Below are 18127 nucleotides of genomic sequence, written 5' to 3'. Positions count from 1 at the left end.
TAATGCATCCCAAAACATGACAGTTTTGACACACTGGTTAAAAAAAAGAAATAGTAAAGTGTGAGTGGGTGAGGAACAGATCTCATGGAGTGAGATGTTCCACAACCTGAGAAAGCTTTCATTCCTGACTTGGTTGTTGCAAGCTGTCCAGTCAAGAACACTGTCTCGCCTTATTGAAAGGCTTTTGGTATGCTGCCTTTAATGCGCGCACACCTCTTACATGACATATTTGTCTTGAAACAGTGTTGAAACTTGCCTCTGAAAAGTGTCAATGAGAGGAGGAGTTGTGGATGGCTGTCCTCCAGTGAGGGCAGGGAGAGGGCTGAAGGAATGGCTTCTGGCTTCCTTGGATGCTCCTTAGCATTGAGCCAGCAGTGTGGGCAGCTGCCATCTGGATGCCTCCTTAGTCATCCTGTCAGATGATTTGAAGTCTCCAAACAATTGCCTTGTAAATAGACTTGCAATAGAGGCACGCTTTGGCAGAGGGATGCCTATACATAGGAACAGATGCTTGGTCAGGTTGATTTTGGGCCAGCAAATTAGACATTACAAAACCAACCCAGAGAAGCCTTCATGCATAACGGGATCTTTAAATATTGGTCTTGCTGTGTGAAAGATCCGAGACAGTAGGCATGAACGAGAGGTGTAAGGATAAGGCTGATGATGTTTCACACGCTCACCTGTTCCAATGAGCCCCCGGTGGCGCAGTGGGTTAAACCCCTGTGCTGGCAGGACTGAAGATCGACAGGTCGCAGGTTCGAATCCGGGGAGAGGCGGATGAGCTCCCTCTATCAGCTCCAGCTCCTCATGTGGGGACATGAGAGAAGCCTCCCACAAGGATGATAAAAACATCAAATCATCCGGGCGTCCCCTGAGCCCTTGCAGATGACCAGTTCTCTCACACCAGAAGCGACTTGCAGTTTCTCAGGTCGCTCCTGACACGACGAAAAAAAAAACCCTGTTCCAATCTGAGTGAACATTTGCTCAGTTGTCTTTACAGCAAGTAGATGGGAAATTGCAGCAGGGAAATGGGGCTGAGAAAATGGCAACTTGTTGAAGCAGTTGAGAGAGAGCTCATTGTTGGAAAGCTTGGGAAGTTGATGATTTCTTGCTTGCAGTCATATCAAGCTCTGCTGTATTGGGTGGAGGGCAAGTGAAGACACTTAGTTTAGTGGTGCTGTCCATAGCCACAAAGTGGATCAACTAACTGCTCATTTGTATAATCTGTTGCCTGGTTTAATTGTTACTACTCTGCCCATCTCCACAGGTCAGAAGACAACACTCTCTAGAAGATTGGGGAGACAACAGAAAGGGATCCCCATTGTTTCTGCCGAAATGAGTTTGAGCCATAAAATATGGTTAATGTCGCAGTTACCAAGGTATGCTCAAATGCCACTTTCCCAACTTTACAGTGATAGGGACCATAAAGATACAGCAATGATGTTACCTGCACACTCCCCAAGGGGCTAACATGCCTCGGTTGTGGCTCCAACTGCTGCTCTTCCTATGGCCTCAATTAGTGAGGAGTAATACTGCTTAAATGCCCTTCAAGGAGCAAAGGCTTTGCAGCTACAAGGCACAGGCATACCCCAGTTAACAAAGCAGGTTGCTTCTTTAACAGAGGCAGAAACTGCAGGGGAAATAATGGGAAATGGAAATGGGGATAGCTGGCTTTGTAACAATGTTTCCACATCTTCAGTTCCCACAGCTCTCTCCAGCTGCCTGGTAAATGTTCCAATCCAGTGGATGAAATTGGGGAGAGGAGCTCTTTCCCCATGTGGGTGCTCTGCAGGATTTTAAAAGAATGACAGTAGCAGCACAGTACCTTTTTAATATCATTCTGCCTGCTTATTTGTTTTTACCCTTTTGTGTCTTTAATATTTTATTTCAAATCATCCTCAGTGCCTCTTGTCAGGGAAAAAGGCAGTATATAAGTATTTCAAATTAAATTGAACTAAAGTCCTGGGAACAACTTTATTTAAGTAGGTGTTAAATAGCACTCATTAAGAAAACGGAAAGCCTCAACTTATTTCTTTGAATCTCTGTCTATATGAATGAATGTCAGTGATAGAAAAACGTAATTAGTTAATCATCCACTTTTTTCCTTCTCTGTAAAGGTTCTGATTTGTTACCAGCAAATCCCATTGTCAATGAAGGAAGAAGCCGCTTGGGAATTTGAGGTGGGAACAAGGTCCTAATACCATTCACCATGCGCAAAGGGGTGCCAAAGGACCCGGATATAGCCGACCTGTTCTACAAAGATGATCCTCAGGAACTGTTTGTGGGTTTACATGAAATTGGACATGGGAGCTTCGGAGCCGTTTATTTTGTAAGTCCTTTCTGCTTTCTAATTCTACTGTGAATGAGGGAGTAAAAAGACACCTTTTCATAATAATATTGAGAAAAACACTTGCCATTGTTCCTGAAGGCAGTTGACCCTTTCCTCCTCTTTCCTCCCACCATTCCAATATGGCATCATTATATGTGTTAAAAAAATGCATGTAGTTTCTGACTTGTTGTTGCTGATTTTGGAAACAACACCAGAGGGTTAGAGGGCCAAGAATTGGCATCAAACACAATCTGGGATTTCTAGCCAGGGTTTTTCTGCTGCAAAGTGACAGATTTTATTTCTTTGGGGAAAATAATGGGTGGAAGTATATAGATAGATATAGATAAAAAATGTCCCTCTTTCACTTTTTCTTGGTTCTTTGTTCTCTGGTTTGTTTGTCAATTCGGTGAAAGTGGGATAACAAGCAGAAGAATGTCAGTGGATGGGAGAAGGAGTAAACATATGTATGCTTACTCCTTAAATGACTTTTCTCTTGTTATTTGTCAAGAGAGAATCAAGCCCCCAGACCCATCTTGACTGCTAATTTTGTATTCCATATTTTATTCCATTCTAAATGTCCACCAAACAGGACTGAAACCATTTCTGCCTGACCAGCATCCACACCACTCTTCCACTTTTCATGTGTCATGTCTTAGCGATATCCTCCACCTTAAAGCTGAGTAACAACTGAGGATGGAGGATGCTGCTTATGGGGGCACTCTGTCTGGGGAAGTATACCTTGCCTAAGGCTCCAGAGTGAGTCTGGGGCCAAGACAAGTCTTAGATCAGGGACCCCCTGTGGCTCCTCAATCAATTAATAAAAATAAACATTGACAGTTTAAAGAGTATTTCATGTCACTGTTTGGGATATGATTGGTTGCCAAAGATGGCTGCTTGTGTGCTAACTAAAGGAGGTGACCCAGTTTTAGCAATGAAGTAGATTGAACTTATTAGTTCCTCTGCTTTGCAGAAATGATGTAGTCCTCCTTGAAAAAGAGGCAGGGCCGCTGAAAGCAGCCTGCTGCACAGCATTACTTACAGTCTGTTTGATGAGCGTGTTATTTAACCGTGCGGTGTCTCAGGCTGTGGATTAGTCCTTCAAGGAAAGTAGAGCCCTGCTGCTTTAATCATTTAAAGCTCCACCAGACAGCCCCATGGAAAAGCTTTCTGCAGGGAAATGGTTCTCCTCCCAGTGCTCTTGGTGGAGAGCGCATTGAGCAGGCTCTTGCCACACCTTGGGCTAGCTTTCGGATACATCGTTCATGTTCGGCACATGGGGTGGAAAAATATCACCAGATATTACTGGCACCTTCAAAAGTGCATTGGGAGGCCTTCTTTTTTATTAATAGAATAACGCAGAACCAGTGAGTCATTGCAGCCTATAAATAGCACTTTTAAGAAAGAGGTACAATTTTCATTACGTTCCCACCTGAAATATTAGGTTGGGTGTCAGCAGGCATCATAACAAGGGGAAAAGGTTAAAACACATGCAAATCATATTAAACATAACCAGTATTAGCAGGAAGGGGAGACGAAACAGCAGGTGCTGAATACTATGTTAGGAGGTTGACAACAAGACCCATTCATTTTACTCTCTGTGCCACAACAAAAGCTTTCCAAGAGATGACACTGGTTTAGCATCCATCCCTAGGTTGTTATGAGGACAAAAGGAGATAGTACCTTTAGTAGGTTGCTTTAGTAAAGCAAGAGGCAAGATTTCATCTAGTTCTGTAAAGCCTGGAGCTACAGCCTGCCTTATTAGAAATACATGGAGCTGCGGATAGCTACCAGGGTAGATATCCGTCTGGGGGACAACATTAGAAGAGGGCTACCGTCTTCAGGGATATCTAGTTACTTACTGTTGGTCAGAGGACTAGCTAGGCCTTTGGTCTGGCCCAGCAGGGCTCTTCTTAATTTTTACACACAAATGTCTTAAAGTATATATATGCCACTTTACTAGTCTGCCAGTCCTACTTTGCCTCTCTGAGCTTACCTGATGCCACTTGCTCTGGTGCCACTTGCCATCTTCTCAAAAGCTAGCCTTGAATAGAGCTCGCTGTTGTCAGTATCTCCAAAACATTACAAGTCAGGCGCACAGCTGGTAGTCACTGAATACAGTGCAGATGCTGGAAAACATTAAGTGTTGCATTAGTTCCTTAGATAGCAGGAGCAGTAATGGTCATTTAGTTGAATTGTAAGGATATTACTGGAGCATTTGTAAGATGTGGTGTCCAAATGGACGTTGAAATCTGACTGTTCATTTTGGGGGAACATTTACCCTATCTAGGAGACACTAGCATTGCAGGACATGTGGCTCTCCAGATATTATTGGACTGTTGTTTTTGGAGTTGTAGCTCAGCAGCTTCTCAGGGGCCATATGTTCCCCACTGTCACTTTGGGGCTGTTGATTTCAAGCTGAATATTTGACTCCAAAATCATACATTTCAGGCTTGGACAAATGTTGTTGCTCTTCACACTTAACACTTGAGGGGTTAGCATTAAGAGGCCAGAGTGTTTAGCAGACACAGGCGGTATTTGGCCTGGATTAATGGCAGGACTTGTGCCGGTGGTATGAAGTTCAATGTGGTGCCTATTTAATGTTCCTAAGGAGCAGTTTCTCCCAAACGCCATGGCTTGTTTGCTGAGAAAATCCGTTAAATGTCCTTTCTTCTCCACTTCCCAGGCCACCAACGCCCGCACCAATGAAGTGGTGGCAATCAAGAAAATGTCCTACAGCGGCAAGCAAACAAATGAGGTAAGGAGGACTAAACACTGCACACTTGTGAACCTCCACTACCCCAGCCATTGTTTCCTTTGCATTGAAGCAGCCAGACAGGGTGTTCAATTCTGTAATCCCTGCTTTTAAAAATGTACAACTGATGCAGCATTTGCTTGTTCATGAAGTGAAATGAGAATGTAGACATCGAAGTACCGACCGCCTGGGCGTCTGAGTGATTTTTGTATGTGCAGAGTGCTCACCAAAACCCCGCATGAGACCAAAAGTGAACACTGGTAAAAACATGTGAAATCCACATTTTTAAAACCTTTCCAAACCTCCTAGCAGTTAATCCCTTACTTTCCTCAGGCCCTGTATATTTCTTCCCACACATACAAACACACCCCTGCTATCACTAAACTCTCACCCAACCATTCCTTTAATGCTCACAGAGTAGCATGACAGGGTTCTCTTCTTGCCTTCATCTTTATGCTCTGGATAGGTTAGCCTGAGATATACTGGTGGGAACAAGATCATCCAGTATGGATTTTTCTGGCTACTACACCAGAATGGTCTTGTCCCTTTTTAGCCATATTTCTCCAGTCCTTTGCCATATAATCATTCGTATATCTAGTTTGTGTGTGACTACTTTCTGTACAGCCTTGTATGGAGAACTGCTGTGATCTTCTACGTCCTACTATTTAACCATCTTCTTCAGAAGCAGGAAGATTTGTGAGAATTCTTTAATACTACCGCAGATTACACAGCATTATATTATTTTTCCTTTTGATTTATACTCCTCCTTAGCTTGGTGTTTTCAAATAAGAGTTGATTTTCTACTCCTAATTCCATGAATGTAACGGACTATATAGTAACATATATGTTCTTAGAGCATCTCCATCCATTCCAGATTATTGAATAATCTGTTTTAATTTGTGTTGCCTCTTTTTAATTAGCTCCTAGTCTGTTTTAATGATAGTTAGCCCACTTGAGTGTTCTTTTTAGCAGAAAGGTGGAATAGCAATGTTAATAATGAATAATAGCACTGTCACCAAAGCTTGCTACTGCCTTGAGGTATGGATGCTACTATTTACTAAGTGATTTAGTAGTGTGTTGGCTTCCTGGGTTCTCAAATCTAGGTTTGTCCAGATGGAATACTCTTTGTGTGGTGACAGAAAGAAAAATGCTTCTGATCTTATCCTGCTCTAGAAACACTGTATTTTCCTTGTGTTCCTATGTGGAAAACTAGACAATGCAAGCTGGGATAGTAAACTGCATTCCTTTGACTTTTTAAAAAAACAGAAATGGCAAGATATTATCAAGGAAGTCAAATTTCTACGACAGTTGAAGCACCCCAACACCATAGAATACAAGGGTTGTTACTTAAAAGAGCATACTGCCTGGGTGAGTTTAAGAAGAATTCAATGTTTTGTAATTTTTGTGTTTTGGAAAGTTAGAGCCAAACATAAATCGGGTACTGCTCCTTCTTGTTAAAGCTATTCAAGTTATCCAGCGTCAAGGCAAAAAGGACGAAAGGCTAAAATGAGCCGCAGTAATGACTCTGAGCGATGATTCACATTCAATTGCGTGTTGCTGTTTGTGAAGGACAGACCTGAAATGGAAATTGCCATGGAAAAGTTAGAACAGCTCTCAATATTACTAAACATGCCTCCCCTCATGTGGATGCGAGAGGTACTGAGCAGAAACCACAATGCCTGTTTTCTGCATCTCTGAAAGCTCTTGATGAACTGAGTTACTAACCTTATTGAGTGTGAACTACTTAACTGTTATGGTTTTCTTTCCAAGCAGTTGTGGGAATTGTAGTTTTGAGCTTTAAAGTCTTCATATTGAAATCTTTTGCATCAATATATTATTTAAATATGCTCCGTCTTTAAGCCACCTGCATCCCACCTCTTTAACGACTGCATTTCTTCCTATCCTTTGCAGTTAGTGATGGAGTACTGTTTAGGATCCGCTTCAGATTTGTTGGAAGGTAAGCCTCGAACACTTCCATGTCTCTTTGAGGTTTAGAGGAAGGTGTTATGTATGTTTGTAAGTGATTTGCAATTTGGTGTGGATGCAATATGATTCCTTCTCAAAGTACATTCACATCTGGTTGGCAATACAGTTTTGGCATTGTGTCTACAAGCAGTTGGCTTCAGCTCATTCATCTCAACAGACAGGCTGTAGCCTTGCCTTGTTTTAGGCTTTTGATTTTTTCTTGATTAAGTAATGGTTTTAGTAAAACGTAGATCTTCCCCTTTATTGACACAGACATTGAACATACTTCAATTCTGAGGGTAGTAACATTTGGGTGGAGGCAGGCAAATGGCACTACATTACTGAAAAGGCCCGATTTGATCCAGTGGCCTCTATTTCCTAACTCCAGTCTTTTGAGATTTCCTTGTATACTTCCCTTGTTTGCTTTTCTTGTCAGATACCCTAAACAATGATGTCTAAAGAAACTTAGGTTGCCTTTACACTCTCATTGCTTCATCCTGCCTGTCTCAAACCTTTTGTTAGAGGTGTAGTGTTGATATATTTTTCTTTATACCATATAAGAGTATAAAAAAGCAGAAAGATGCATTAAGTCTGTTCTTGAATCATCTGTAACTTTAGAGCACACACATGGTCTTTATTCTTACGGACAGGAAGAGGTTCCTCCTGTCTTTGCGAATTTTATCTTTAAGGTTTGAGGCAATGTATTGGTAGCATTGCATAAAGCCATGCCCAATTTTCTATCTCTTCCTTCCCTTTTCTAATTCAGTTCACAAGAAGCCGCTTCAGGAAGTTGAGATAGCTGCCATTACCGATGGTGCCTTGCAGGGGCTGGCCTACCTGCATTCTCATTGTAAGATACATAGGTAAGAGCATCAACTTCTCTCATGAATGCATTGATTCATCCAACTGGGGAGGTAGCATCCCAGCTATCAGTGATGACTGTATAAGCCAGTGGTTCTCAACCTGTGGGTCCCCAAGTATTTTGGTGTACAACTCCCAGAAAGCCCAGCCTGTTTACCAGCTGTTAGGATTTCTGAGAGTTGAAAGCCAAAACACCTGGGGACCCAGAGGTTGAGGACCACTGGTATAAGTAGTTCGCCTCCTCGAGCATTGGGTTCACAGTGTTTGGACACTTAGATCTAGTTTGGATCTAAACTGTCTCCAGATCTTCTTTTGCCCAAAGCACTTTCCAACAGATGACAGTGAATTTGCTGTTATCAGTTCATTGGTAACATCCCACCTGATTTATTTGTGCCTTTAAAGACTGCTTAGGATTGTGATGGTGAACCTATAACACGCGTGTCAGCACTGACACGCATGGCTATTTTTGATGACACACAGCCACATGCGGTCACATACAGAGAAGTACACCTTATAAGAGCCAATCTAACTCCATCCTTAAATTTGTAAAAGGCTCTAAACATTTAACATCTGCATGTTTGAGCATTGTTCATTCCATAACTCAGCATGGAATATACATTTTTCTTATTTAAACTATAAATATTGCAAAATTATGGGGGTTTTTTCTCGAAGTTGACACCCCACCCAAGTTATGCTCAGGTTTTTGGCAAATTTTGACACACCAAGCTCAAAAGGTTGCCCATCATTGGCTTAGGATCTTGAATTGGTCCCCAATGTACCGGATTGATTGATTGGTGCTGGCTTCTTGTAGTTTGTTTGATCAACCTTTCTATTTAAAAAGGGGTAATCTAACATATCTTAAATAAGAGGACTTTAATGAAATGTGCTATAATGATAGTAAAAATAGATGACCAGAAACCTATCGAGAAAGGAATGTAAGCCATCCAAATTTAAATGTGCTCTAAATCAAGTATGTTGGGGAAGCTTGACCTAACAGAGCAATTTGCCATTCTGACATTTGCAGAAACAAAAGATGTGGCCTTATTAATATACTGAGAGTTGTATGCATTTAAATGCTGTGTAGCCCGGTGCACTGCAAAACATAGAGCTATGATGTGATGTCTAGAGGAAGAAAACCTAGCCAGGAAATTCATTATGAGCTGCTGATTTCATTCTGGTGGATATTTATAGAGGACCTGCAGCTTGCATGTAATCTTGCCTGAAGGCATCTGAATACTAACTGGAAACTGAACTTCTAGATTATTAGAAATGTCTGAATATGAATTTCCCCCTTCTAAATTTTCAAGCCTGCTAGCTTTAACTGTTTCATATACTGAATGATGTTCTTTTTCTCCATTGCACAGCGAGATGGAAAATAAATAAATAAATAAATAAATATTGAAGACCCTCGAGATTTTATTCTCCCCGTTGTCCTGTTAATGTTTTCTGGTTTTTGCATGAATAGTGAGGCTAGTTTAAAACCATAGGGTGCTTAGTTGATATTGTGCAGGGATTCCTTTTCTAACCATGGTTGTGGTTTCCTTCTTTCTGTCCTAAAGGGATATCAAAGCAGGAAATATTCTCCTGACAGAGCCAGGCCAGGTCAAGCTGGCTGATTTTGGGTCTGCATCTATAGCCTCTCCTGCCAACTCCTTCGTGGGGACCCCTTACTGGTAAGTGAAATTTTCGTTCTGTATCAGATGCTTTTAAAAACACAGAGCTTTTATCTATCGTGTATATATAGTGCTAAACTTTATGATTAATCTTTTCTCTCCAATCCTATCTCTAGCTTATTCTTTTAGCTGTTTCAAGTGTGTGTGCTGAGGACTGGGAGAGGACAAAATCAGTTGCAGAGACTCAGAGATTGCTCACTTCTGTCTTGGCCATCATTCTACATTTTTGTTATGATGTAGCACCAAGAGAGATGAGCATTTTTGCCTCTAAAGCTTGACCTCACCGTTGGTTTTTCCTTCTCTCTTGGACTATGCACAGATTGCCTTTCACATCTGTGTTTTCCATTTGTCTGTCAAACCAGAAGTTAGTCAAAGGGATTCTTGTCACTTATATCCCTTTTCCTACTCCATAGTTGATGCATGGAAGCAGGTTGAAAGGCATAATGGGGGAGGCACATTCATTTAAGTAGCCAAATATATTTTTTCTGTCCCCTGTCCCCTTGCCTTTTTCCTAGCCACACTCTTGAGCAGGGCATAGCTAGGAAAACACTGCCAACAGAAATGGATTTCTTGCGGCTCTTTCACCCCCTGCTGGCTGTCTCCAGATACAATGCCAGTGAGACTGGGGTGGCTCACTCCATTCTGCCTCTTTTCCCTCATACACCATTTCTTAGATAATCTTTTCCCATTATGTCCAGGAGGATTCTTTGCTAAGTGGACAAATGTTATTTTTCCATCGTAATTTGATTCTGGTCTTTTCTGAAATCGCTGTGATAGTGAGGTGGGCAACAGTTCCCCTTTCTCTCCTTTGTGGAGAGAAAAAGTGGGGTATCAATAAACATAACAACAACAAATTTTCATTGCCTAACCTGCTCTCTTTGTATCTTGGCAGGATGGCTCCCGAGGTAATCCTGGCTATGGATGAAGGACAGTATGATGGAAAGGTCGATGTTTGGTCTCTTGGGATCACGTGCATTGAGTTAGGTGAGTAAATGGCCACCTTCCACAGACAACCATCTGTTGCATTTATTGTTATTATATTCAGGGAAGGGCCTTGCTTTTATTCTCTAGATCAGAGCTTTCCAACCACCTTTTTGAGACAAGCATTGTTTTGTGACACAGTCATTCAGTTTTACTAGCAAACTGGAGGTTCACAAACCCCTTATGAAAGATATGGATGCATATATAAATTGTAAAAACAAAATGCATGGGGACACAGCATATCTTATGGAAACCTTTCATTTATATTTTTTAAAATATTTGATTCACTCCTTCTTTCACATAGACTGAGACTATCAGTAGAATTCTTCCACACTTAAACGGCTCTCACTAAGGACCAGATAAAATAAATTGATTCATCTGGTGACCTATAAGAACATGATTGGAACTGTGCTGGATCAGACCAAAGATGTTGCTAGACTACACCTCCCATCATTCCTGGCTTTTGGTTATGCTGGCTGGAACTTATGAGAATTAATACCTGGAGCCAGTTAAAGTTGATGTCCAATACTACAGATGCCTCTGTAAAGCCCACAAGCATGGCATGGTCACAGTAGCATCTTCTAATACAGGTAGTCCAGTACTTGAGCAACAAAAGAAACCTGTGTATTATAAAAGCCCTGAATGGTTTGGCACCACCCTACCTGCGTGACCACATCTCCGTCTACGAACCCACGCGTTCACTTCGGTCATCTGGAGAGGCCCTGCTCGTGATCCCGCCTGCGTCGCAAGCGTGCTTGGTGGGGACTCGAGACAGGGCCTTTTCTGTGGTGGCCCCCCGACTCTGGAATGCCCTCCCAAAAGATCTTAGACAGGCCCCTACATTGGCAGTCTTCAGAAAGAACTTGAAGACCTGGCTGTTCCGATGTGCCTTCCCAGATTAGGAATCTCCAATACCAAGTCCCAGAAGCACTTTAGTAGAACTAAGATTGCTGTACACCGCACACTGCACTTACTTTATAATCCTACATACCTCCTGCCACATCAGCACTTTTAATCTTGTATCCATTACTCTGACCCGGCCCAGTTTTATAGTGTCTTGATGTATTGTTTATTGTTTATACTGCTTAACTGTTTTTAATTTGCTTTAGGTGTTGTATTGTTGTGTTGTGTTTTGAGGTCTTGGCCTATGTAAGCCGCATCGAGTCCTTCGGGAGATGCTAGCGGGGTACAAATAAAGTAATAATAATAATAATAATAATAATAATAATAATAATAATTAATTGAGTTAACTGGTAGCCACAATGGCCAGAAATGGCATTAGAATGAGAATATTAGTGTCTTGATTTGGATGTATGGGCAGGATCCATTATTGTTACAGTTACATCTCAGGAAGTGTTCTGCTATGGGAGAAAGCCTATGCCAAACAGAGTGTGCTGGTTTCTAAGGTGCTACAAGATACTTAGTTGTTTTTGTAGAATTTCTGTTTTTCTTCAAAACAAGCACAAAAGCATTATTTACATCTTCAGGTGAATATTTTATTATTATTATTATTATTATTATTATTATATGTTTTTTTAAAGGCTACTCCATTTTTTCTTAATGCAAAACAAAAGTGGGTCAGATCTTGAAGCAACATGTAAACACAGACACGATACAGAATCTGTCATGTAAAACCCTGTAAAAACAAGCAAAAGTAGACTTTCAGAGAGTGGTCCTTGTGTTCTTGGATGGAACAGGGAAGTTTTGCGTGGAGGAGGTTCCTCCATATCTTTTGACGCCTCCCTTTCCCTCTCCCTGCAGCGGAACGGAAGCCTCCCCTCTTCAATATGAATGCGATGAGTGCCTTATATCACATAGCCCAGAATGACTCCCCGATGCTACAGTCAAACGAATGGTAAATGCCTCAATTTGCTTTCAACTTTTGAAAAATACTGGGGTGACCTTTGGCAGTCTTTCCTTCTGTGTTATGGAAGACGGTGCGTTACTTCGGTTTGATATGTATCCTTGGAGTGGAGTTCGTTGGGGTGCAGTGGATCCACATCGATGGTGTTCATGTGGGGGGACCAGGTCCAAGGCCCAGTCAGGATCAGTCAGGTTTGGCTTTGGAGTAAGCAAATGAAGCATGAGATACAGGACCATGCCTTCAAATGTCAATAAGTATGCTCATATTCATTCTATGTGTCCTTAAGAATCTTCCTTGTACCCATAAAGTCTAATATTGTCTCCTCCAGCTGGCAATGATACTTTGGGATATTGGGCTCTTACTACTTACGCCCTTTGCCTTGGAATGCTCAGGTTTGAACCTGAAACAGTCATCCCCTACCACAGGCTGAGATGACAAGAAGTGAAAAAGATCTACCCCTCGAAAGGGAAATTCACTTCTGAAAGAGTTATTATCATTGGGGAAAGAGGTCTCCATGAAACTCTAGCCCAAATGCTTGTTTCCACAACAAGCCAAAGTTTTCAAAATCCAGTTCTCACAGGGACAGAAAGTGAGGTGAAATCTTTTGAACTGGAGCACAGACAGCAAAGGAAATACTTTAGGGGTGTTACCCCTGTGCTATCCAAAGCTTTAAAAGATGTATTTTTGGCTGGAGGTACACTTAAAAAATGTCCCTGCTTCGACTTACTTACAAATTCAACTTAATAGCAAATCTACAAAACCTATATTGTTTGTATCTTGAGAACTGACTATATTGAGCTCTGGTCCACTCCTGTTGTTTCTATATCTGTGGGACATACTACTGTAGCCATTCCTAATTTTTTCATTCAGTTAGAAAATGTCCCCATCTTTGAAATCTTACTTTTTCTTTTTACTTCTGTAATCCCTCAACCAACATGTCTGAGCAATTTGAATGTGACATAGATATGGCTATGGAGAGCCCTCCATGTTTGCTAGGGTTAGTGGCACAGGATGCTAGTGAAAGCAAAAACTCATAAATGAAGAAATTGCTTTTTTAAATTGCTATTGTTTTTGTTGATAGAAAAGTCGTAATACAAGTATAATAAAGTAAGAAAACGCATTACAAAGTTATATATTTTTTTAAAAACCCTATTAATCTACTTTTCTAACTAATACAAAAATATAGCTGAGAACACAAAAAACACATAAAGACAAAACGTGAAACACACCAACACAGGTGACATACAAGTTTGACATTTATACTAAAACAAGACTAACAAACACAAAGACTAGTCTACAGACCTCTAGCTTCCAGCTTGTTAAATTCTAACTAGTCCACTCCTTTTTAGATACATAAAACTCACCTTTAAAGATGAAGAAGGGAGATTCCTAGGGGTGAACATCACAATACAAAATAAAAAATACTAATGTAATGTATACGCCCCAAATGAGTCCAAAATAACATTTGTAGAAAGACTTAAAAAGAATATAGAAGAACAAGAATACGATCAGTTGATAATCCTAGGAGATTTTAATGGAGTCCTAGATAGGGATCTGGATAGGAGTAAGGTAAATAAAGAAGTAAAGAAGAAAAATAAAGATAAAGGAAATTTATCAGAATCAATGATAAATATGATTAGAGAACTAGATCTAAAAGATATATGGAGAACTAAAAATGAGAATAGAAAAGATTATGCATATTACTCGGCCAGGCACCAAAACTGGTAAAGAATTGATATGATTTGGGGCTCAATATCATTACTAATAAATGTTTAAAAAATATAAATCCTGTGAAGAATAGACTCCGATCATTGTCTGCCGGATTTAAAAATAGAAATTACAACAACAACAAAAATGAGGAGATGGAGATTGGATGAGAATCTTTTAAAAATGGAAGAAGATATAGAAAGAAATAGGAAATTAGTAAAAGAATATTTTGAGACAAACGATAACTCTGAAACACAACTCTTTACATTGTGGGAAGCAAGTAAAGTTGTAATGAGGGGAAATTTTATACAACAGAAGACAATAAAAATAGATTGAAAACCCAAAAGGTGAATGAAATATTGGGAGAAATGGGAAAGGAAAAAGCTAAACTAAAAATTGACCCTAAAAACAAAGAGGCAAAACAGGCCTTAGAATATTTACATAAACAAAGAGAATATCTGGAAATGGAAGAGAGAGAAAAACAATTAAAATATATGAAACAAGACTTCTTTATGAATGCAAAAAAAACGGGCCGATGGTTGGCAAATAAATTAAGAAAAAGAAAAGAGGCAACATTTATAACTAAACTGAGAGAGAAAGAGAGAACCTATATACAGGAAGAAGAAATAAAGAGGCCATTCTATGAATTCTATTAAAAAACTATATCAAGACAAACAAATTGAAGAAGAAAAGATCTATCAGTACCTAGGGAGGGAGAAAAAACTAATTTCTGAACAAAGGGAAAATCTGAACAAAGAAATATCAGAACAGGAAATAAAATTAGCAACAAAGAACTTAAAAATAAATAAAGCGCCAGGACCAGATGGCCAATCTCACTACTCAACGTTGACTACAAAATCTTTAGCAACATAATGGCAGAAAGACTTAAAAAATTACTTAGCGACTATATAAAGGAAGAACAGGCAGGTTTCCTACCTAACAGATATAAAAAAAGATAATGTAAGAACAATTATAGATTTCTCGGTTCTTGTGGGTTTTTTCGGGCTATATGGCCATGTTCTAGAGGCATTTCTCCTGACGTTTCGCCTGCATCTAATCACCTTTCAAGAAGAGTTTGCTTCAGGCACAGTCAGCCCATTGTATGCTAATCAAGGTGGTCAGTTAGAAGATTCACACCTAGCCCAACTTACAAAAGCCCTTTGTCTCACCCTGGTCATTCCACAGATATATAAACCCCCTTTTTCCCAGCTCCAGCAGACCTTACCTCTGAGGATGCTTGCCATAGATGCAGGCGAAACGTCAGGAGAAATGCCTCTAGAACATGGCCATATAGCCCGAAAAAACCCACAAGAACTGAGTGATTCTGGCCATGAAAGCCTTCGACAATACAATTATAGATTTAATTGAATATTACGAAATTAAACATCAAAATAAAGTAATGTTTTTGACTCTAGACGTGGAGAAGGCATTTGATAATGTAAATTGGAACTTCTTTAAATTTTTAATGAAAGAAATGGACACAGGATTTTATTTTCAAAATGTAATAGAAGCAATATATGAAAAACAGGAGGCAAAAATTATAGTAAATGGACAAGAAACAGAAATTTTAGAAATAAAAAAGGAACACGACAAGGATGCCCCCTATCCCCCTTAATATTTATATTCACTTTAGAGATATTGCTAAATAAGATAAGAGAAGAAAAAGATTTGATAGGAGCCAGAATACAAGGACAAGATTACACATTTAGAGCATTCGCTGATGATGTAATCTGTATAACTGAAGAACCAAAAAAGAAATTAGGAGATTGGATAAATACAGTTAAAACATTTGGCGAGGTTTCAGGATTCAAAATAAATATGGAAAAAACAAAAGCAATAACAAAAAATATAGAAAAAAAAGAACAAGATGAGCTAAAAGAAAAATGGAATATACAAATTGTCTCAAAGCCAAAACATTTAGGGATCACCTGACATCAGGCATGTAGCCGGGGGGGGGGGGCTTCACACCCCCCCCCCCCCGAAATTGTCATGGTGGTCTACGAAAAGGCCTTACTGTACGTTATTTAAACTGTTATGTTTACTCATATCATGATCTGATCACCATGCTCAATATATCCCATATGCATGGGGGTATTGGGGTAACGATACAAAAGGTTTGCTAGGGTAGACCCTCTTTCACTCAGACTTAGCCCCTCCCCCCCCGAATCAAACTCTGCTCCCCCCCCCCCCCCCCCCGACAAATCAAAATCCTGGCTACGGGCCTGCCTGACATCTAAAATTTTACAATTACTACAAAACAACTACATAGAAAAACGGAAGGAAATTAAAAAAGAACTTGAGGGATGGAAAAATGTAATTCTGTCACTATTAGGCCAAATTGCAACCGTGAAAATGAAGACCTTACCAAAAATGATCTTTTTGTTTCAAAATTTGCCTATCATAAGAAACCAAAAGCTATTGAAGGAATAGAATAAAGACATTACAAAAAAGCAAGAATACACTATAACAATATGATCGAACGAAAAGAAAAGGGAGGACTTGCCACACCAGATTTAAGACTATATTTCGAAGCGAGCTGCCTAATATGAGCTAAAGACTGGGCAACATTGGATAAAAAGAAGCTATTAAAATTAGAAGGAATAGGATTGAGAGAGGGTTGGCACTAATACATTTGGTATGAGGGACAAAAAGAAAAAAAATGGAAATCATTTTATAATGTATTGTCGAAGGCTTTCATGGCTGGAATCACTAGGTTCTTGTGGGTTTTTTCGGGCTATAGGGCCATGTTCTAGAGGCATTCTCTCCTGACGTTTCGCCTGCATCTATGGCAAGCATCCTCACTACCTCTGAGGATGCTTGCCATAGATGCAGGCGAAATGTCAGGAGAAATGCCTCTAGAACATGGCCCTATAGCCCGAAAAAACCCACAAGAACCTTATCATTTTATAAGATCATCCATTCTGAAAATATGGGAGAGATATAAAAAGAAATTACATAAGAATACATCGATGTGGATATCCCCATTAGAAGCAGAACAAAGAAGATGCATGGGATGGTATGAATGGCCAAAATACTAAAAAAGGAAGGAGAATTAATAATAAAATCACAGCAAGAACTAAATACAATCGATAAAAAAAATTCATGGTTTCAATATTGGCAAATTAAAGAAAAAGATAAAAAAGATAAAGAAATAGGATTTGTGCAAGAAAAAAAACTTCTGGGATAAAATAATGGAATCAGAATGGAATTGATAACAAAGATATATAAAAAATTGCTAGAATGGGCAGTGGAATCAAAGGAAGAAAAGAACTACATGAAAAGGTGGAATGAAAATATTGGAAGAACCATCAGACAGGAAGAGTGGGAGGAAATATGGAGGAAAAAATAAAATACACATACGCAACCGAATTAAAAGAGAACTGGGTAAAGACATCACAAGTTGGTATATGACCCCGAAGAAGCTTGGAAAAAGCTATAATAACACAAGCACAGGATGGTGGACAGGCGACAGAGCGAAAAGATATTTGAAAGAAATACAGAAGGAAATACAAAAAATGCTAGAGATACAGATCCCCTGGAAATCAGAATTATTCTTGCTAGGAATGAACGAGATAGAACTAGAAAAAAATATGGACAAATTACTCTTTTTTATGACTACGGCAGCGAGAATATGTTACGTGAAAAGGTAGAAACAAAAAGACATACCAGAAGAAGAGTGGATGACGAAGATACTAGAGATTTTCCTCATTTTCCTCGTGTCAAAAAATAAAGGAATAAAAGTGAAAGAAACAGACTGGAAAAAGTTACTGAACACCTTAAACAAAGAAATAAGAAGATTTTGATTTAGTAAAGAGGAAATGGACAATACAAAAAGGAAGATTGCAAGAAGGGAGGGTAAGAAGTCAACAAGGAGAAGAAGAAGAGGAAGGAGAGAAGAAGGGAAGAAGAAAAGAAAGGAATAAGACCTCAGGAAGATACCAGGAAGTCCAAATGTCTATTTTTCTATTTATGTGTGCTTGGTTTTTTTATTGCTT

At 39.7% G+C, this 18127-nt stretch overlaps 1 protein-coding gene across 6 annotated transcripts in view; it reads left to right on the top strand.

Moving 5' to 3' along the window:
• TAOK3 (TAO kinase 3) overlaps positions 1 to 18127 on the top strand; it is a 94734-nt gene that overhangs the window by 27632 nt on the left and 48975 nt on the right. For all 6 annotated transcript variants that reach the window (XM_060785423.2, XM_060785422.2, XM_060785425.2 and 3 more), the window contains exons 2-10: positions 1268 to 1379; positions 2118 to 2329; positions 5013 to 5084; positions 6348 to 6449; positions 6993 to 7038; positions 7813 to 7909; positions 9467 to 9580; positions 10473 to 10564; positions 12323 to 12416. In XM_060785423.2, coding sequence (XP_060641406.1) covers positions 2210 to 2329; positions 5013 to 5084; positions 6348 to 6449; positions 6993 to 7038; positions 7813 to 7909; positions 9467 to 9580; positions 10473 to 10564; positions 12323 to 12416 — 737 coding nt within the window. In that variant the 5' untranslated portion in view covers positions 1268 to 1379; positions 2118 to 2209. The remainder of the gene's footprint in view (positions 1 to 1267; positions 1380 to 2117; positions 2330 to 5012; positions 5085 to 6347; positions 6450 to 6992; positions 7039 to 7812; positions 7910 to 9466; positions 9581 to 10472; positions 10565 to 12322; positions 12417 to 18127) is intronic.

The sequence above is a fragment of the Anolis sagrei genome, chromosome X (assembly GCF_037176765.1).
Source record: "Anolis sagrei isolate rAnoSag1 chromosome X, rAnoSag1.mat, whole genome shotgun sequence".
NCBI classification, from domain to species: Eukaryota; Metazoa; Chordata; class Lepidosauria; order Squamata; family Dactyloidae; genus Anolis; species Anolis sagrei.
The sequence above is the reverse complement of the archived record's forward strand: the minus strand, read 5'-3'. Positions and strand labels throughout refer to the sequence as shown.